The following is a 22,003-nucleotide window of genomic DNA, read 5'->3' as shown; positions in this document are numbered from 1 at the left end:
CACATTCCAGCGGTGATTCCAGGGAGCCTTCGCCGAAAACCTGCATGAGCAGTGCCGCAAAGAACGTGATCCAGCTTTGCTTCGAGTGTTGAAATGGATGCTTTGAGATCGACGGACAAGGCTTTGAACTCAGTGGAGAGGGCTGCACAGTGCTGGTCCAAGAGGTAAGTAATGGCCGCCATGCTAATTGTGCCACTTGCCTCCTCTGCGGGACTAGCCTTCGCCCCTTGGTCTTTTACATTCTGTCTGGTCGCATGCGTCGGTATATTTTGGTGGTGTGTCTGTCCAGACGAAAATAACTATTGTAGTGACTTTCGGGGTCCTGAAACGTGAAATTATAAAAAACTACGGGAGCAAAACTCGACCCATTTTCTGTTAAAACTTTGCAAGAATCTTTGCATCTGTATTCAGCAACGAACGCACATTCTCCGCCCTCCTCGGATGGGATAAAACTCTTCTTGACATCGGTCTTAGCTTTGTCAGGATCACTGAACTCCCTGTCCTCCTCTCTGTACGTGACCGGAAGTCGCGCTAGAAGCAGAATCCCGTACTGGACTCCCTGTTGGCCGTGAAGCAGCTTCCTCACCTCTGTAAATGCAGCCCGAGCTTTAGCTACAGTTGCTGGGTAGTCTGGGAAGATGGTAATTGGTTCCCTGTTGGACCCCGGAAGTGAGCGAATCCGGACACAATCTTGGTAATAATGTAGCTTAGCAATGATGGCGCAAGGTTTTCGGTCGGGCTTCTTTGGCCCTAGGCTCCGGTGCGAGTGGCTGATCATCTTCAACTTCGATACAGCGGTTGTAGTGCTGGAGTCGGGAGTTTTGGGTACACCAATTATTCTTATGTTGCATCTCCTCATCCGCCCCTCTATACTCATACTGATTTTCAGTTCTACCATTTCTGACTTCATCTCTCATCTCTTTTACACTAGCTTTCCCCTGGTCGATCTCGGACTTCAGTGCCGTGGTGTTGTTTATCTCCGTTTTCAGCTCATTCTTGAATATTTCAAAGTCATCAGCGAGGGCATTTCTCAGCTCTGACTTTATCACTGCTGAAATGTCCTCTTTTAGAGAAAGAAGGATTTCTGACGTCAATCCTTCAGCCTCCATCTTTCCCGAGGTGAGGGCATATCATCGTTAGTCACTTGATTAGCTGGACTTATGGCAGTACTCTGGACCGGTCCACGCTTTAGAGGATCCACTATACCTAAATTTCCTCAACCTCGTGTCCATCAGGGTACCTCCATGGTTTTGTTCCACTATCCGGTGGAGTTTAGTGATAGTTTTCTGTTGTATTAGAAGGATTAAAATTTACAATGTAAATTCTGTCTCTACATGGTCACATGTTTCCAATTCTCAGAAAACTCCGACAGCATTGTAGATACACTTGTTCAAAAATTGTTTGGGAAGATGTTCCACTCCTAACGTTAAAAACGAAACTGAAACTTATCAGAGATCCTTTATTATTTCGTTTGAGAATATGATTCACTCAAAAAGAAATATAACAACAGAATTAGACAAACTGAAATTCTTTTTTTATTTTGTTGAGCTTGAAACCATAAAGTGATTTTTTTATTTAACTTTGGACTGTTTTTGTCGGAGAACATTATTTGGACCTTTTGGACAATTATTTCAAAGACATTTCCTGATGCCGAGTGTGGCTCATTGTGCAATACACTGATTTAAACTGAGTTTGCATTGTGGCTCTAATTATTGCTTATATAATTGTTATACTTCTGACTGGTGATGTGTAACACTTTTTAACACTGATTCATTTATCCATGTGGAGATTGACCTTTTAATACGAACCTAACCATTAAATTGTCTGATTAAACACTGACTGGCACGTTAAGAAAAGAACATTCAGACAATCTGCTGCAGTGCGTTGGAAACACATGAAATCTATGATTCCTTTAATTTTTTTTGTCAAAAAGCCACTGAGAGCAATATCCTAAATGCAAAAGGAAGTCGGCCATTTTGAATTTTACAGCAATTTTCTGACATTTGCACGTCATATTTTAACAAACTGCTCCTGAAGATTTAATATTGTGACACTACTCAGCCTAGTCTACTCCAAAGTGCTGGAAAGGAGGGTTTGTCCTATAGTAGAACCTCAGATTGAAGAGGAACAATGTGGATTCCGTCCTGGACGTGGAACGACGGACCAGCTCTTCACTCTCGCAAGGATTCTGGAAGGGGCTTGGGAGTATGCCCATCCAGTCTACATATGCTTTGTGGATCTGGAGAAGGCATATGACCGGGTCCCTCGGTAGATACTTTGGGAGGTGCTGCGGGAGTATGGGGTGAGGGGGTCACTTCTGTGGGCCATCCAATCTCTGTACACCCAAAGCGAGAGCTGTGTCCGTATCCTCGGCAGTAGGTCGGATTTGTTCCCAGTGGGGGTTGGCCTCCGCCAGGGGTGCGCTTTGTCACCAATCCTATTTGTGATTTTCATGGACAGGATATCGAGGCGTAGTCGTGGTGGGGAGGGGTTGCAGTCCGGTGGGCTGAGGATCTTGTGTCTTCTTTTTGCAGCTGATGTGGTCCTGGTGGCATCGTCGGTCAGTGACCTTCAGCACTCACTGGATTGGTTTTCAGCCGAGTGTGAAACGGCTGGGATGAGGATTGAAGATGAGGTTGAAGATGATATGAACTTCAATATTGATCAGTTGTTATAACCTGACCCTACATTGTTAAATCTGCATCAAATTTCTCATGCATGACAAGACTCCCGGCCTGAGCACAACCCCACCTCATTATTTACTCATAGTCATAGCGCCCCCTACTGGCGTCAGGAAGTCACATGTTTTAATTATTTAATGAACTCCTCCGAGAGATTTAACCTGATGAACTTCCAAATTGGTCAGTCCCATCTAAAGACAGTTCTGATGGCAGAATATTGAAAACTTTGACACCAAAGTCAGCTCTTTGGCTAAACAACAGGAAGTTGTTGTAACTTGACCATACATTGTCTGGTCTGCCCCACATTTCTCATACATGACATTCGAACAGGTTCGGACAGATTCGACGCCCTCTCTCTCTCATGCCATATTCCGTCTATCCTATCAAATAAAAGGCTTGATAAACTGCAAAAATTTAAAAATAGAGAAAAAAACATAGGCATCTATAACTCTTCCCGATGCACAAAAAAGCTTCCTAGAGTGATTTCCTAAACTCAACAGGAAGACGACCATTTTGGATTCAATGGCCGTTTTCCGACATTTACAGGTGTTGTACTTTAAAGGACCCCCTTTGAAATTTAACACGATTGACTTCAAAATCAGTCAATACCATCAAAAGGAATATCCGAACAAATGATACTAAACACTTCGGCACGGCGTTCGGGAGTCGAGGAAACACGTGCTCCCCCAACCCACGACAGGTGTCGCCATTTTGAATTTACTCTGGCATTTTTTCGCACAGTGAAGTCAGACGCGCTGTACTTTAACAAACTCCTTCTAGAGAATTAACCCGAGTGACTTTTAAATCTGGTATGTTGCCTCTAAAGACCTTTGTGACGCTAAAATGCAAAGCTTTTGAGGATTCATGGAACGCCCTCGATGTGGCGTGGCGGTAAAATTTGCTCAATACATGAAAAAGGAAGTTGTCGTAACTCAACTTTTTCATCCAATAGGCCACATGTCCAGGCCTGAAGACGTCTACTGTACATGCTGAAATTGAGTCATAGCGCCCCCTACTGACAATAGGAAGTCAACTTTGTGTCAAACTTCATCGCATTTTGAGGGGCTTGGGATTCTCGAAAACTCACCAAAACTGGCACACAAGTCAGAAGTGGCAAAATCTGCAAAGTGCTGCAGTAATTGGGCTTGTGTGTGGCCAGCAGGCTCCATAGCACCCCCATACGTGCCATGGTTAGGGAAAAGTTCAAAATGAATTGAAATTTGGTGAGATCATTGCTCTCATCTTGAAGAACATATTGACATTTTTTGATTTTTTTTTTGCTTAACAGAAAGTGGTCCGTCTTGGATTTTGTGCATTGTTTTTTATTTTATAAACATGTCTGAGACCTTTAGGATGCATGAAACTGTGGACGAATGTTCAAACTAGTTAAGCTCTTAATTTGATGTTATAATTTGGCTTCGATGTGGCACGTCGGGCCCGCTAATTACTTTGAGCACTTAAACGCATTTTTAGCACACTTGGCACACACATGAAAACCCTTAAACGTTGCTAAAATGTAGAGCAATTTGGTTCATGTGTGTTTAGCTGGCTCCATAGTCTCCTCTAACATATGGAAGGTTAGTTGAAGGTTCAAATTAGTTTTCATCACCTCCTTACAACAGGAAGTTAGTCATTTTTAATTTTATGCGGTTCTCATGTATTTTATGCAAACTCTTTCAAACTCCTCCTAGAGAGGTTATTGGATTCATCTCATATATTCTTGGAATAATTCTCCCACTGATATGACGCTAAATTGTGAAGGAATAGTCAATACCTGAACGATGATGTCATAACTCATGGGACTACCCGCCATTTTAGGCAGGTATGGTGTATTTCATAACTCCTCCTAGAGAATTCAATAGTCCCATCTCAACTGTGGTCAGCAGAATCACAAGTCCTTCACGGTGCCTAATTGTAAAGCATTTGTGTCTTACTGGAACGGGCTTGCTGTGGCGTGGTGGGCAAATTGTATGCTTTGCCATGATAGTAAACTGCTGGAACATGGCTTTACAATGTCCATTCTGCCCCAGCAGTGTTTCCCATACCATTATATTAGGGGGGGCGCAGCGCCCAACAGCGTTGGAGATCAGAGACACAAAGAAAATACTCTTCTGTGCATAAATCACAGCCAAACTAGCATGGAAATCTGATACAGTAATACATATACATACTAGTGTTTCCATAACCAAACTGTTTTAGTACTTCTTGTATTGACTGTTCTCTGTTTCTATAAAGAAAGAAATTGAAAACTCAATAAACAGTGTTAAAAAAACAAAACAGTTTTTTAGATGCATGGCACAACAATGTCCTGCAAAAAAAATTGAATAATTCAAACTAGACAATGTAGTTGAAACATGATTTGGACTAAAGACTCAATTATTATCTTTGACTCCAAAAAATACTTGAGACTTGACTAAGCCAAAAAAATACTTTTTAGTACTGAAATGTACTAAATGTCTAAGGTAACTCTGTAATCATTCTCAATCTAGATTAATTGGTACCAAATAGTTGACATCATTGATGGCTCTTTCCTCAGGGCTCCAGGTCTTCTCTTGACTGCTCTCGGCCAGTTGGACAAGTAGACAAACACATCCTGCTTCTGGTACATGGAGTGGGGGATGCAGGTAAGAGCTGGGAAATATCAAGGGCTGATAATGATTTACATGTTTCATATAAGCCAAAATGATTCAAGATAAAATGGTGGAGTAGTAATAAGAAATCCAAGGTAAAAAACAAGATTTTTTACAGGCATTCAGCACCCTTGCAGAAGGGAGAGTGAATAAAACATCACAGGTTCCAAATTAAAGAAATTCGTCTTTATTCAAGGGCGCACTTGCACTTTCCATTCCTACAGTGCCCAAGCATGCTTCACAGCTAAAGTCTAGTTTGTTTTACCAGTGTGAGTACAACTCTTCTGCGCCACCGCCCGGCACGCTTGCCGGTTGTGGTCCGGTTGAGAGAGGTACGGTTTAGTAAAGCAAGGGGATGAGTATTGATGGCGGTCCTGATGTCTATTTATATACAGTATGACTGTTCCCCGCGACGAACATTTAAAAGGATTCAGCCAAATGGTTCGCACTGAGTCAGAGATTTTACTGAAGATTTGATCAGATGAATGTTCAAAAACAGTCAGACAAAACTAAATCTCTGAGGCGTGATGACGTTAAAGCAAGAAGCAATGGAGCCACAGGGGCAGAGGGAGGGGGACAATCACCCTAAAGCATGGGGCACGGTACGAATGGACAGTGAGTGCACACCCTAAGCTTCAAAAGAAAAAATGGCTATGGTGGAGCATTTCATGCAGCTTGGTGAAAGAACACACACAAGTAGTCTCTACACCTTTCTCCTTTGCATCCTAAGAGCAGGGGTTTAATCACGTATCTGTGGTATACAAGAGATGAGGAGATAACCATGCTTCACAAACGAGTTAAGGGGCCGTCCTGGATAAAACAATTCAGTGTTACTTAAAGTGAATTCCGGCGCAAAATCATCACATGGTCTTTTTCAAAAAATTTAATTAATCAAATAAGCCATCAAGACAATTTTTTTCGTGTAACCACTATTAACAGAGATATTACGGGGAGTGGCTAACAGCTGCTAACAGCTGGCCGTAGCTAACACTGATTAGCTCGGGGTCGTAAAGTGAAGGCATTAAAACTTCTTTTTTTAACCACTAATACTGCTCAAAATAACACCAAACCTCTGCAGGGGAATGATCAGAGTCCTTACACAGAAAACGAAGCACCGACAACGAAGTTAGTGAACCCAGAGTTTAATAAAAGAGTGTTTTGAAAAACGTACCAGCTACTCTTGTAGTAGCTGGTACAAATGCAATCCAAAAGGAAGGAGCCCATTGTTGATTTATTCAGGAATCGATCGCCTCTACCAATTTATTCTTGGGACATGGAAAAAAGTGTCCAGTACGGTCCGGTTGATGAGGGATGGGGAATCATCCAGTTACACAGCGTGTATTCAATCATTCCAGGCCACGGCAAAACATATCACTCTGCAGCAAAAACATTCTTCTTCAGTGCTCATGGGCTCACAGTAACCACAGGCCCCCACACCTAGACTGCTAATTCTACTGGGACTTTTCTAAACCTTTTACATCTATTATTAACTTATATTATATTATAACTGCCACAAACAACAAAGTTTACGTGTTTTACTGGAATAAATCATCAATGGGCATCTTCCTTTTGGATTGACTTTGGTAATCGACTTGAATGGGTTTACTACGAGAGGAGCTGGTCCAGGGGCCAGTAGGTAAGTCTTTCAAAACACTCTTTTAATAAACTGCGGGTTCACTAAATACGTTGTTGATGCTGCGTTTTATGTGTAGGTACGGTGTACTTTAGAGGTTTGCTGTTATTTTGAGCAGTATTAGTGGTTAAAAAGCCGCTTCAATGCCTTCACCATACTGCCCCGAGCTACTCAGTGTTAGCCACGTGCGACTGTTAGCGACTCTCTGGGATATCTCTGTTAATAGATGTTACATGAAAAAAACTGTCTCAATGGCTATCTGATGAATGGATTTGCCATAAAATACCATGGGATGATTTTGCGCCAGAATTTCACTTTAAGGCTACATCCACACTACTACACCGCTCTAATATGATTACTCCCAATGTTTGTTTTCCAACGCTGTTACTACCTTATACTCGTGTTACTTTCAGTAACAGTTGCTCTTCATCTGAATGATTTATTGAATTCTGCAGACAAGTACACAGAAAAAAGTATGATAGCTATCCCTCCCAACAACCAACGTCAGACACGTAAAAACTAATTGCAAAAATAAACAAAAGTAAATAAATAAATCAAAAAGGGGGGGGGGGATCCTCCTTCCAGGCACTAGGAAGTGTCCTCAGTGTCAGGAGTAACAGCGAGACTATGACTAATAAGAGCCAGCAGTGGGTCCTAAATTTTGTGGAATGCTGTCAACCCAGGTGAGAATATAATGTTGAGTAGCCTTCTGGTATTGAAGAATGGGTGTCTCCCTAATAAAAAGCCTGTCTGGTCTAGTGAAATTTTGATGACATCACACTTTGGAGGCAGAGGGTGAGGACCTTGGCAAAAATCTTACAATCTACGTTTAAAAGTGAAACTGGTCTGTAGTTGCAACATGAGGTAGGGTCCCTGTTTTCTTCAGGAGCGATGAAATAGATGCCTCATACAAGGTCGCTAGCAGTCTGCCTTCAGTAAAGGAGTCATTGAACATTCTCACAAGGATGGGAGATAATAGCATCGATTACGCCTTAAAGAACTCGACTGTTAAACCATCGGGACCAGGAGATTTCCTGTTTTGCATAGACTTGATCGCTTCATGCACCTCCAACAGAGAGATTGGTCTACGGAGTTCCAAACAGGATGAGGATTTCATTGTTCTTTCTGCACTCTGGGCTAAGTGTGGAATGGACACAAACATATCTCTGGCATCTGTGTAGTGTAGGTTCTTGTCAGTTTCTAGCCCACATAAAGTTTATACTGATAGGGGTATATCTACAAAAAGGATCCATACTCATAGTCTCACTGACTCACTATCTCTCCCACTAAGTAAAGACCCCATGCAGCCTAATTGAATGGGTTATGTCACTATGTTTTGCTGTTATTGGTTCTGATCTCAACCTATATAACCTAATATAAAATTCATACTGTATGTGGGCCTTTTAATAAAATAAAAACTTTTATCCAGATTTGCTGGAGCAACCTGCTGTTCCTGCTTTGGATGTCTTGATGGCACTGTTGCACTGGTGTTTCAGACAGGCTAGGATTACATCAGCAATTTCTGAGAAGCACGACTCTTTAAAATCCTTTTCTGCTCTCTCCACACACTGTACTGTCTTTATTTTGCAACATCACCAGATAACTGTATTGACACCCTCCTTGAAGTGTGAATGTGTGTGTTTTGTAAAAAACACCATCAAGGTTTCTTGTCTGCAGAAAAAAATATTGAAAATGAATGCACAGCATTTGCGAGTTTAACCCTCCAAAGTATTCATAAATTAAATATATCCTTACAATGTATAACACAGTGGTAAAAACACAATGGGTTATTTTTCACAATGAGCATGAACGTTTATTCTTGACCATGAATAATTCAATCATGGTCCATTTTCTAGCTTTCTTAGTGGATGGAGACTGCTCTCTTGAAACAGGCAAAATTTTCGTTATTTATTTTCTTATGATAAGCATGAAACCAAAGTCAAAAGTTTGAAAAACCAGATTCCATACATCACATTGACCATTTCATACCTTTGAACACCCTGCCAGTCACTCTGTAAAGTGGGCATTAAGGTAAGGCAATATGTTCCAACCAGACAACATCAGTCCAGCAACCAGTGTTTGCATATATATACTGTATATATGATATATTTGAAATTGCTCAATTGCCTCATTATAAAAAACACTTTATTCAAACTGGGCAGAAACAAACTTATACTCACCAAAGATTTTTTTAGATGGTTTCTCCACTGTTTTAATTAACTAACCAACTATAAATAAATCCTTAATTCACAGATTAAATGTATGTGAAAAAAGAGCAAAGCAACCAGACTCCATTGAGAAAAACACTAACAGTTTTACTTTGGGAGTCACTGTAAAAAACCCACACTTTATTCAAACTGGATTGAAGCAAAAAACAAACTCACTAAAACTTTTCAAGACTTCTTTAGTCCCTCTTTAAGCTCTTGTTTTGTGTTCCTGTCTTACAGAGTAAGATTTAAAAAGATGCTGGTTCTAACGCTGTTTTTCCCTGCTGTCTAATATACAGCTGTCCACAGACATGAAGCAGTGACTTGTTCTTCCAAGGAAGACTATTCAATTAGCAAAATAAGATTTTAACAATAGTCCAAAAAATTGCCCCAAAAATCTACATCCAGCATTATCCTCAAAGCAATTTCAGTCAAAAGCAGGACTTGGTTACTTGTCTAGGAAGACGTTTCACCCCTCATCCAAGATGCTTCATCAGTTCATGTACACATCTAGCCCCGGCTGGGACTGGTCTAACTAACTGGTGTGGAGATCCAGGTATGGTGGAAGCCATCTATGTAAAAGTAGAGAAACCATCGCTAAACAGAGGAGGAGGCCTGTGACACCACTTATCTCCAATTTACAATGCGGCCCTTTCATCCCTTCCCAGGAGATTCAACAATCTAACCTCAAATAACAACTGTTCACAAATGGCCTCCTGTGACTCCAACGACTGTCGTTAAGTCTCAATAGAGCATTAACAAAGTCGAAACCAACTTCCCACCAACGACTGCCACTCTAACGATGGTTGTTGGCATTTTGAGCACAAAGGGTCCCAGTGACATCGGCCTTGTGAGAGGTTAAATACCTGGATCTCCACACCAGTTAATTGGACCAGTCCCAGCCTGGTCAGATGCGTACATGAACTGATGAAGCCTCTTGGATGAGAGGTGAAACGTCTTCCTAGACAAATAACCAAGTCCAGTTGGATTTGACTAAAATTGCTTTGAGGATAAGCCTGTGAATGTTCTCATTCGTCCAGGTCATCGTTATCCTCAAAGCAATTTCAGTCAAAAACAACTGGACTGGTTGTTTGTCTAGGAAGACGTTTCACCTCTCATCCAAGAGGCTTCATCAGTTCATGTACGCATCTGACCAGGCTGGGACTGGTCCAACTAACTGGTGTGGAGATCCAGGTATTTAACCTCTCACAAGGCCGATGATGTCACTGACACCCTTTGTGCTCCAAGTGCCCACGCTCCAGGCCTGAGGATTTAGCTCTCCTGTGTTGGGCCATGCGTTTATGCAGTGGTTGTTTTGTTTTGTTTTGTTTGTCATGCTGTCCAATGCAACGAGGAATGCAAATATCTTTACATTGGAGAAACAAAACAACCACTGCATAAACGCATGGCCCAACACAGGAGAGCTAAATCCTCAGGCCTGGACTCGGCTGTCCACTTACACCTCAAGGAGAAAGCCCACTCCTTTGATGACAGCAATGTCCAAATCTTGGACAGAGAGGACAGATGGTTTGAAAGAGGAGTAAAAGAAGCCATCTATGTAAAAGTGGAGAAACCATCGCTAAACAGAGGAGGGGGTCTGAGACACCACTTATCTCCAATTTACAATGCCGCCCTTTCATCCCTTCCCAGGAGATTCAACAATCTAACCTCAAAGGACAACTGTTCACACATGGCCCGGGTGACCCCAACGACTGTCGTTCAGACTCAATAGAGCACTAACGAAGTCGAAACCAACTGCCCACCAACGACTGTCACTCTAACGACGGGCGTGGGCACTTGGAGCACAAAGGGTGTCAGTGACATCATCGGCCTTGTGAGAGGTTAAATACCTGGATCTCCACACCAGTTAGTTGGACCAGTCCCAGCCTGGTCAGATGCGTACATGAACTGATGAAGCCTCTTGGATGAGAGGTGAAACGTCTTCCTAGACAAACAACCAGTCCAGTTGTTTTTGACTGAAATTGCTTTGAGGACTTTGAGGATAACCATGACCTAGACAAATGAGAATATTCACAGGCCTACATCCAGCATTGTACCCAGCGATCGCTAATATATTCGTGCAATTGCCCAACTCTTTTTGATTGTGCCACTGGCAGAGGTTTTTCAGATGCTGTCAGATCAGTGTTTCTTAAATTGGGGTACAAGTTCTTTGGAGTACCACAGGATGCATGTGAAATTCCTTTCAAATGTTAATTTAAAGAATATTAATCATACATAATTACTAAAATGATAAGTTCCATCTTATAAGTTCAATACAAAAGTAGATGTAAGTTCAATTAACCAAATTTATATTCAATATGCCTTTTTTTCAATGCAGTCGTTAACTGCTGTAGACTTTTAACTAATGCAATCATGTTCACAATTAAGTTTGTTCACTGTAAGCAGAAATCCACTTTCAATATTTTATGACCGATGAAAATCAAAAAAATAGATTTGTGCTAGAATGCAGTACAGCTGAAAACACAGAGATTAAAAAGATCCTCAGTGAAGCACAAGCCCATGTTTCTCCTTACATTTTAACCACAACTTCTCAGTGTAAATACAATGCCATTTTAGTGTTGTTGCATGATGACCAATAATGTATGTGGCATGTTTTTGGTGACGGATTATAAAGATTTGAAATGTATTTAAGTGTTTTTAAATTACAAGTTTGTTATATAGTAAATAAGACATTGATGTTGCAGCGCTGTATTGTACATCTTCATATGGACATTTATTTCTAACAAAAATGTTTTGCACTAGTACTTGGCTAAAGAAATATTTCAAAGGGGGTACATTATTGAAAAAAGTTTGAGAGACACTGTGTTAGGTGATCCGCCCAGCACTTTGTTTGAAACATACAACCACAATTCACATGAAGTTGGGACGTACGTAAATAAAAACGGAAAACAATGATTTGCAAATCCTTTTTAACCTATATTACCGGTAAATTGAATACACCACAGAGGCAAGATATTTAATGTTCAAACTGATTAACTTTATTGTTTTTTGCAAATGTTCACTCATTTTGAATTTAATGCCTGCAACACATTCAAAAAAAGCTGGGAGAGGGGCATGTTTTTCACTGTTTTTTACATCACCTTACTTTTAACAACACTCTATAAAGATTTGGGAACCGGGGATAATTGTTGAAGCTTTGTAGGTGGAATTCTTTCCATTCTAGCTTTATGTTCGACTTCAGTTGCTCAACAGTCCAGGGTCTCCACACATTTTCAATGGGAGACAAGTGTGGACTGCAGCAGGCCAGTCTAGTACCTGCAGTCTTTTACTACGTTGGAACATGTGCAGAAAGGGGCTTGGCATTGTCTTGCTGAAATAAGCAGGGATGTCCCCTAAAAAGACGTTGCTTGGATGGCAGCATATTTTGCTCCAAACCTGTATGGACCTTTCAGCATTAATGGGGCCCAAGTTACCCATGATGCCATGGACACTAACACTTCCCATACCACCAGAGATGCTGGCTTTGATAACAATCTGGATGGTCCTTTTCTTCTTTGGCCCAGAGGACACGGCGTCCATGATTTTCATAAACAATTGTAAATGTGGACTCGTCAGACCACAGCACACTTTTCGACTTTGGGTCAGTTCGTCTCAGATGATCTCGGCCCCAGAGAAGCTGGTGGTGTTTCTGGGTGTTGTTGATATGTGGCTTTCACTTTGCCAAGTGGAGTTTTAACTTGCACTTGTAGATGTAGTGATGAACTGTTTTAACTGACAATGGTTTTCTGAAGTGTTCCTGAGCCCACATGGTAATATCCTTTACAGAATGATGTCAGTTTTTAATGCAGTGCCCTCTGAGGGATCGAAGGTAACAGTCATTCAATATTGGTTTTTCGGCATTGCTGCTTACGTGCAGAGATTTCTCCAGATTCTCTGAATCTTTTGATGATATTATGGACTGTAGATGATGAAATCTCTTAATTCCTTGTAATTGTATCTTGAGAAACATTCTTCTTAAACCGTTGGACTATTTGCTCACACAACCTTGCCCCATCTTTGCTTGTGAACGACTGAGCCTTTCAGGTGTTTTTTGAGCATCCCTCTACTTTCTCAGTCTTTTGTTTCCCCTGCCCCAGCTTTTTTGGAATGTGTTGAAGGCATCAAATTCTAATTGAGTGAATATTTGCAAAAAACAATAAAGATTATCAGTTTGAACATTAAATATCTTGTATTTGTAGTGTATTCAGTTGAATATAGGTTGTAAAGGATTTGCAAATCATTGTATTCTGTTTTATCTATATTTTACATAACGTCCCAACTTCATGTGAATCGGCGTTGTATTAAGAACTTTAATCCCTTAAATGCAGTCACATGTTATGTACCAGCTGAAACGTGTGTGTGTTTGCAGCATGAGGGTGATACAGAGATGTTCATTCACTTTTTGTTCAGGTCCAGAGATCACAGATGAGCTCGTAAAGGTGCTGCGCAAGCGCCTGGATGAGACCACCTTGGACATCATCACTGTCATGCTTGTGAGGAACTGCAAGCTGACACCAGCTGATGTGGAAGTAAATTGCTCATTTACTTCATTTTTATAGAAGAAAATCATTTTCAGTTTTACCACATGCACATGAATGCATAAAATGCATGAATTCTGAGTCTTATTCCCACTCGAGGCAGAAAACCCTTGTACTCACGCTACTAAAAATAGCTTTGGATAAAAACTTTGGCCATATGTTGTCTGATCAGTTCATCCAGCCATCAGGATCTCAAGCCACTGAGGTGATGAACTTCAGCCTCCCACAGTACTGTCTTCCCTGGCTGCCCGCTGTGGCTCACTACCTCAGGCAGAACCTCCTCATCTTCCTGCATGTACCCAAGTACACAGACAGCAACACAGCACACCACTTCAAGGTACGGTCAAAGCCAAGCTTCATGTTATTAACCTAACTAATTTCCAGTTTAATGGCATTTTTTACAGACAGAAACGCGGCTGTGCCATGGGTTCACCAGTATCCCCTATTGTGGCAAATCTATAGATGGAGGAGGTAGAGGACAAGGCTTGAACTCCTTCAAAGGAGTAACCCCGAGCCCTTGGTTCAGATATGTTGATGACACATGGGTTAAAATCCAAACAGGTGCAAACTTTTACCGAACATATAAACTCAATGGACAGAAACATCAAGAAGACAAGGAAAACAGTTTGCCTTCCTTTGACTGTGATGTGTATATGGAGAATGACAGGAGCCTCCACATTGGGGTATACAGAAAACCCACTCACGCACCATAAACAGCTTTGTTTAAAGTGATCTGGATTAAGAATGAATAAATCCTAGATATAAGAGGCTCCCAGCTTTGCAAAAACTGTGGCAGAGATTAAAATGACAATTATTCTCTGTAATGTATGAAATAAATGCTGACTTGTTTGGTTTGGCCTTCCTGGGGCTGATTTCTATCCTGTTTTGTCTGCAGCACTACTTTCATCTGAATAGTGCCTTGGCTGATGGTGATATCTACCTCTACAATAAACCTGGAGGCCAGGGGACAGGAGGCAAAGGTAAGCACTTTAACCTATCCCAGCATGCCGTGTGTGTGTGTGTGTGTGTGTGTGTGTGTGTGTGTGTGTGTGTGTGTGTGTGTGTGTGTGTGTGTGTGTGTGTGTGTGTGTGTGTGTGTGTGTGTGTGTGTGTGTGTGTGTGTGTGTGTGTGTGTGTGTGTGTGTGTGTGTGTGTGTGTGTGTGTGTGTGTGTGTGTGTGTGTGTGTGTGTGTGTGTGTGTGTGTGTGTGTGTGTGTGTGTGTGTGCGCGTGCGTGTGCGTAGCAATACGATGGATCAATACGATGGATCAATACGATGGATCAATACAAGGAACAATCATAGCAAGACCAGACAAAAGGTCAAAGTCTGGATTATTGTGATATAGACACTGTAAATTTAGGCCTATTCAAATCAATAGAGCTAGAGCCTACTGACATGACATGATATTTCGGGAAGTAACTAGATCTTGTGGTTTCACACACAAAGTGCACTTAACTATAATAGTCTTCATGTCTGTTAGAAAACAAGGACCAGTTCGGAACCAGAATCAAGTTATAATAAAAACTAAATGTATTCTTGTACAAGAGAACACATAGTACACTTGAACGTCAGTGTCTCAACATGCTCAGAGGGAAGTACTCAGGAGACAAGTCATTTAACATGCAGTTGAACAGTAACGGTTGTCATGGTGATATATTTAAAAAACATAGAAAGTTATCTCCACCCTTCCCATAGTTTTTCTAAACTCTCCTGAACATGCCCTGTGTGAAAAGGTCCCTGTTCTCACAGTGAAACACTAAACGATTAATAAAGCCAGACTTCACACATATAACTAATATTAACATGTCTACATGTTTTTCCATTAATGCCCTTGTCTCTTTCGAACTGAAAGTACTTTATATCAAGTAAAGTATTACCTTTTTTTCTAATGCCTAACACTACCGCGTTACAGCAAAAAGCAATGCATTACAATAATTACATTACTTTTGTAACGCGTTACTCCAACAGTGCCCCTCACTGTGGATAATCTGCACTGAACATTTTTATTCTCATTTATTTGTTCCTTTTGTTTTTTTTTATTAACTTATTTTTTTCTTTCTTGTCTGGATTTATTTCGTTTTGCTTAGCAGTTTGTAACATTGTTAATAAAAGAGCTTTATAAATAAAGTTAGTATTTTATTATTATTAGTTTTTGGGCAAAAGGAAGGTAAGTATTGTGAGAAAAAAAGCTCATCAGTCTATCAGAGGGCCAAAACATCCAACTGTGGCCAATTGTTGAAAATGAAAGAAAAGCCACAGCGCATTGAGATTCTCAAAAAACGATGTGCAGACGAGGCTCCACACACAGCAGTCCTGTGAGGATTTGAACCTATGACCCTCTTGGTTTTAGCCAACAATGCCTGCCAACTGCCACCCCTACTTGGATTTCACTGATGTTAAATTGAATGATAATGATATTGACATCCATAATGCTGTTTTTGGGTGTTTAATGTTGGCCCAGGTACCATTAAACAATCTCTGTTTAAAAGTACCACCTGACTTCCGGGGTCACGGAGCGAGATGGCAGAGTAGAGTAGAGCTCCTGAGTCGATTAAAGAAAAACTACCCCCTCAACTATGAAAGAATAGAGAATTCAATTTTAACACTAACACGAAATGAGTGGGGGACGAAAACAGAGAAGTATACGGAAAAAAATGACATCCAAAGACCAAGAAGACGATTTTGAAGACGAGTTAGCCGACGACGGAAACAGCGACCCTAAACAACAACTCGGCTCGGTGCTAGACGGCCTCGCGAGTTTAACGAAGGAAATACGAAACCTCAGGAGGGAAATGAAAGAGGACCTCTCAAAATTCAAAGAAGAATTTAAAGAGGAGATGAGGAGAGAGTTCGCTGGCTTCACAGAGGAAACAAACCGCAAAATGGCAGAAAACATCGCGGAAATACAACAGCAGCGAAAAGATATCAGTGAGACACAGGAGCGTATTTCAGAGCTGGAGGAGTGGAACACGGACGCTAAAGAGGCCATTATTACGCTACTAAAACAACAAACAAAACTACAAGAAAAGTTGACCGAGGTTGAAGGACACGGAAGACGATGCAACCTAAGAATTTATAATGTAGCCGAACAGGATAATGAATCAGTGCCAGAGCTAGTGGACGGGCTCCTCCGCCGGGAGCTCGGGATACCGGAGGGAACTGAACTACACATACAGCGGGCACACAGAAGCCTGGGGAAGAAACCACCACCGGGAGCAACCCCGAGGTCCATAGTGGTCAACTTCTTGAAATACGAGACCAAGGAAAATATCCTGACCAGAGCCTGGAAAGAGAAAATACAAATCGATGGGAGACAGATATTTTTTGACCACGACTACCCCACAGAGGTGATGAAAAAACGTAAATCCTACTCGGAGATTAAAAAGACTCTAAAAAACAAAAAGATCCGCTTCCAAACTCCGCTGAGCAGGATTAGGATCCACTGGCCGGAGGGTCCCAAGATCTACAACAGCGCGGAAGAAGCAGCGAAGGACATGAGGAACAGAGGGCTGGAGGTGCTGGAGGGCCGCGGCAGCGACCCCCTGCTGGAGGAACGCATCCTGAGGTCCTCCACATGGCAGCGCGCTGGAAGGAACCCGGGGATAAATGGGGGAGACACCGCCACGGAGGAACGCCGAGAAGCTGGGAGCCGAGCGAGGGAAAGGCTACAAGTATTTAGGAAATAAACAACGGATAATAATTTAAAAAAAAAAAAAAAAAAAAGAGAGAAACAGAAGACCGATGAATGCAAACTCAGTTGAATTTGTGCGGGAGGGGGAGAGAACCCACAGGAAACCCAGGACAATAAAATGTCTCCTATTTTTGAGTTAAGGCCTCCACAGCAGCTGGTGAGTAAATAGATCCACTATAACGGAACAGATAACCAGTTTACTTTGATATTACACTAAGGGCTATAGCGGGACCACTTGAGTTACAGTTAACTTTTGTGTTATGATTCTGACTGGGACCTCTATCTTTATTTTGCATTTTACTACACTCAATTCAATAGGAAGGGTTACATTGAAACAGACTCTAAATGGGAAGTTTCACCAACCCCCCCCCCCCCCCCTCTACCAGAAATACAAGACTTCTCTAATGTAACAAAAGAATCGACAAGAAGACCCATTGAATTGTTGGACTCATCTAACATGTTAACACGATAAAGTTTGAATTGATCAAGGAAGTTGTTGATAAGGAGGGAAGGTATATCATGATTAAAGGGAAATTAGAAAACCAACTGGTGACACTATTCAGCGTGTACGCCCCTCCGGAAAGCGGGAAAGCTTTCTTTCAGAAAATATTTGACCTCATAAATTTGGAAACGGAAGGGACATTGATATGCGGCGGGGACTTCAACGTGGTGTTAAACTACAGGCTGGACACAACAAGTCTAAAGAGAAATAAAAAACAAGTTAATAGATTTATGAAGGCGATGTTGCCAGAAATGAACATGTTAGATGTATGGAGAGAACTCCACCCAGTTGAACGGGATTATACTCACTACTCGGCCCCCCACGCAATGTACTCTAGAATTGATTATTTTCTAATGAACAAAGGAGATATATATAAAGTGAAAGAATGCAGGATTGGAGTAACTGATATATCAGACCACAGTGCAGTTTACCTAGAAATCAACCTGAATAGCAAGAGATGAAATACAGTATGGAGACTTAACGAAGGTATACTGAACAACAAGGGATTAGTTGAAGAATTAAAAGGGGAAATAATTAGATATAGGGAAGAAAACGATAATGGGGAAGTAGATCCAACAATCTTGTGGGATGCCCTTAAAGCTGTAATAAGAGGGAGGCTGATTTCACACACAGCTTATGCCAAAAAAAACAGACTGGAAACGTACCAGAAACAAATTGAAGAACTAAGTGAATTGGAACGCCATCACAAGCAGACAAAAGACTCGAAAACACTTAATCGGATAAAAGAAGTCAGGAAAAAAATAGACGACATCCTGTTGGAAGAGGTGGAAAGGAAAGCTAGGTATACAAAACAAACTTACTATGAGGGAGGTTCTAAAGCCACAAAAAATACTGCGAGACAGATAAGGAAACAACAAACACTAAACCATATATATAAAATAAGAGATCCTAAGACCAATAAAAACCTATATGAACCAGAAGAATTAGAACAAATATTTGTGGATTACTATAGTACATTATATGCACAGCCAACCTCAGTGGGTGAAGAAGACTTAGGAATGTTCTTAGATCAGTTAGATCTGCCAACAATAGGTACAAAGCAGAATGAGATGTTGACCTCCAAAATAACAGCAGAAGAGATTGAAAAGGCAATTAGTCGGGCAAAATCAGGGAAATCACCAGGAGCTGATGGACTGGGTGCCTCCTTTTATAAAACATTTAAAGGGGAATTAACCCCACTATTATGCAACTCATTTAACTATAGTCTCGAAAAAGGCAAACTCCCTCCCTCATGGAAAGAAGCTATTATCACTGTTATCCCAAAGGAAGGTAAAGATAAAGAGTATTGCTGTAATTACAGACCAATATCATTACTAAATATAGATTATAAACTCTACACCTCCATCATAGCCAAGAGATTAGAGACATTTATGCAGGACCTGATTGATGAGGATCAGACTGGCTTCATTAAAGAGAGGCAAACACAAGATAATATAAGAAGGACCCTACATGTCATTGAGAAGGTACAAAAGGAGGGAGATAGTGTAATTTTGGTAAGTATAGATGCGGAAAAGGCGTTTGACAGTGTGAATTGGGCATTTTTATATAAGGTCTTGGAAAAATTTGGATTTAATGAGGACTCTGTAAACTGCATTAAGTCAATATATCAGGAACCAATGGCGAGGATCAGAATAAATGGTAGTTTGACGAAGCGATTCATACTGGAAAGGGGAACGAGGCAGGGCTGTTGCCTCTCACCAAGTCTCTTTGCGCTGTTTGTCGAACCATTAGCTCAGATGATTAGGCAGGAGGGAGAAATTAAAGGGGTGACAATAGGACAGGAAGAGCACAAGATAGGGCTTTTTGCCGATGATATATTAATTTTCCTAAAACAACCCAATGAAAGTTTCCCAAAAACTATGGAACTATTAGAGAACTATGGACTCTACTCAGGATACAAAATTAACGTCACAAAAACACAAATTCTGTCAATAAACTATTCTCCATCCCAAGAGTTAAAGGACACATATAAGCTCAAGTGGAATGGCAAGTCAATAAAGTACCTAGGGGTAAATATCACAAAAGGACTGGACAAACTGTACGATGCGAACTACACAAAAATAAGTCAAGAAATTAGGAGGGACTTGGAGAGATGGTCAATGACCAACTTTGATTTCGGCTCAAGGATAGAGATAGTTAAGATGAATATCCTACCAAGGCTTCTGTATCTGTTTCAGTCACTACCAGTGATTATCCCACAAAAACAGTTTATTGAATGGGATAGGTGGATATCGAGATTTATATGGGGAGGAAAGAAACCCAGGATCAGATACAAAACTCTGCAGCTGCCAAAGGGCAAAGGAGGCCTGGCCTTACCCAGCCTTAGGGAATATTACTACGCCGCACAAATAAGACCTCTGATATACTGGTGTAATGACGAGTTTGTCGCAAGATGGAAAAGTATAGAATTAGGACAAATGGACATCGAAACACGACACCTAATAGCCCATAAGGGATTATTGCACAAGTTAGGTAACCAATTAGATACTATAACCAAGACTACAGTAGAAATATGGAACAAGGTTGTTGAAAGATATAAATGGGAAAAAGAGGTAAAGATTCTGAGTTGGTTTGCGTCTGACCCAAGGTTTGTACCTGGTGTGATTGATAAAGGGTTTAAACAATGGGGAAAAAAAGGCATCACAGCATTCTGCACCATGGTTGAGCGGGGGAAGCTGCAGAGCTTTGAAAAGCTAAGGGATAAATTTGGTTTAGATGAGCATGATACATTTCGATACCGACAGATAAAGGACTATTATGAGAAGGAGATAAAAACTGACACCGACAATGAAGTTATTAATGTTTTTTTGAAAGCCTATGAAGGGAAAAAGTGTAAAGTAATCTCAACTTTATACAAAGGTTTGCTGTCTTACAGAAAGACCTCCTCTCTTTATATCAAAGAAAAATGGGAAAAAGAGTTGAAGGAACGAATTACAGAAGAGGAATGGTTTGTGATCTGTAAAACACAGTGCTCGTCCACTAGCTCCAGGAGCTGGAGAGAATTCAATTGGAAAAATACGGTCAGGTTTTTTATAACCCCGAACATTAGGAAGGAAACTACAGGTAACCATCAACCATGCTGGAGACTATGTGGAGACATGAATGTTGCCCATACGCATATTTTTTGGTCCTGCCAAGGGATAATAGGATATTGGGATAAAATATGGCGGGGTCTAAGAAAAATAATAGGATACGAGATACCGAAGTCATGTAAGATACTCTATTTGGGAAATCTAACACAAGACATAATACAAAAAGAAGATGAGTATCTTGTTAAAGTTCTGCTCTCTGCTAGTAAAAAAACCATTACAAGGTTATGGTATAAAACGGAACCACCGACTGAGGAGCAGTGGGTGAGCACTGTGGAAGAAATATATGTAATGGAAAAAATTACACATAAACTACGACTTCAAGAGACACAATTTCAGGATAAATGGGAAAAATGGACGGATTATATAACACAGGAGGACACCACCAATACCACTGGACAATAATGACACAGATACGTGATTTGCCGCCTTATGGAGTGTGTGAAACCTGACATTGTTACTGATGAAAAGAAACTCAATTAATAAGCCTTTAAAAAAAAAAAAAAAATTAAAAAATAAAATAAAATAAAAAACACGCACAAAGAGGACACCACCACCACCACCACTGGACATGAAGACCACTGATACGAATGTGATTGTTTGGAGAAGTATGTGAACCCTGACACTGTAATTGTTGTTTGAAAATTTCAATAAAAAAATAAGTTTAAAAAAAAAAAAAAAAAGTACCACCTTATGTGTTCTTTAAAACCTTTCCCACCCATTGTGTTGACTGTAGCCCGTGCTGCTGATGGTGTGTGCTGCTCTTTTTTTCTTCATGGCATTTCTTTGCAGTTCTGTACTTTTTCACTAGGAGCACCGTGGCCCCCAACTGAAAATTTAAGGGGCACACGACGTTAATCAACATTTTAACGTAATATTCACATTTCTACCAATTTTAACTGTATTATATTTGATAATAGATGCAGTAATAACAATTTGCAGTTTCAAATTAACTTTTGAAGATGCAACATAGAAGGAAAACCGACAGCACCCTTGCTGTCATGACAGTA

The 22,003-nt window shown here is 40.8% G+C and overlaps 1 protein-coding gene across 3 annotated transcripts in view; it reads left to right on the top strand.

The window, feature by feature from the left end:
* The window catches only part of szt2 (SZT2 subunit of KICSTOR complex), a 214,093-nt gene that overhangs the window by 117,589 nt on the left and 74,501 nt on the right, over window positions 1-22,003 (top strand). For all 3 annotated transcript variants that reach the window (XM_083940596.1, XM_083940597.1, XM_083940595.1), the window contains exons 46-49: window positions 5,218-5,305; window positions 13,562-13,680; window positions 13,862-14,026; window positions 14,585-14,669. In XM_083940596.1, coding sequence (XP_083796722.1) covers window positions 5,218-5,305; window positions 13,562-13,680; window positions 13,862-14,026; window positions 14,585-14,669 — 457 coding nt within the window. The remainder of the gene's footprint in view (window positions 1-5,217; window positions 5,306-13,561; window positions 13,681-13,861; window positions 14,027-14,584; window positions 14,670-22,003) is intronic.

The sequence above is a fragment of the Echiichthys vipera genome (assembly GCF_963691815.1).
Source record: "Echiichthys vipera genome assembly, chromosome: 3".
Classification (NCBI taxonomy): domain Eukaryota; kingdom Metazoa; phylum Chordata; class Actinopteri; order Perciformes; family Trachinidae; genus Echiichthys; species Echiichthys vipera.
This window is presented reverse-complemented; position numbering and strand designations above follow the sequence as displayed.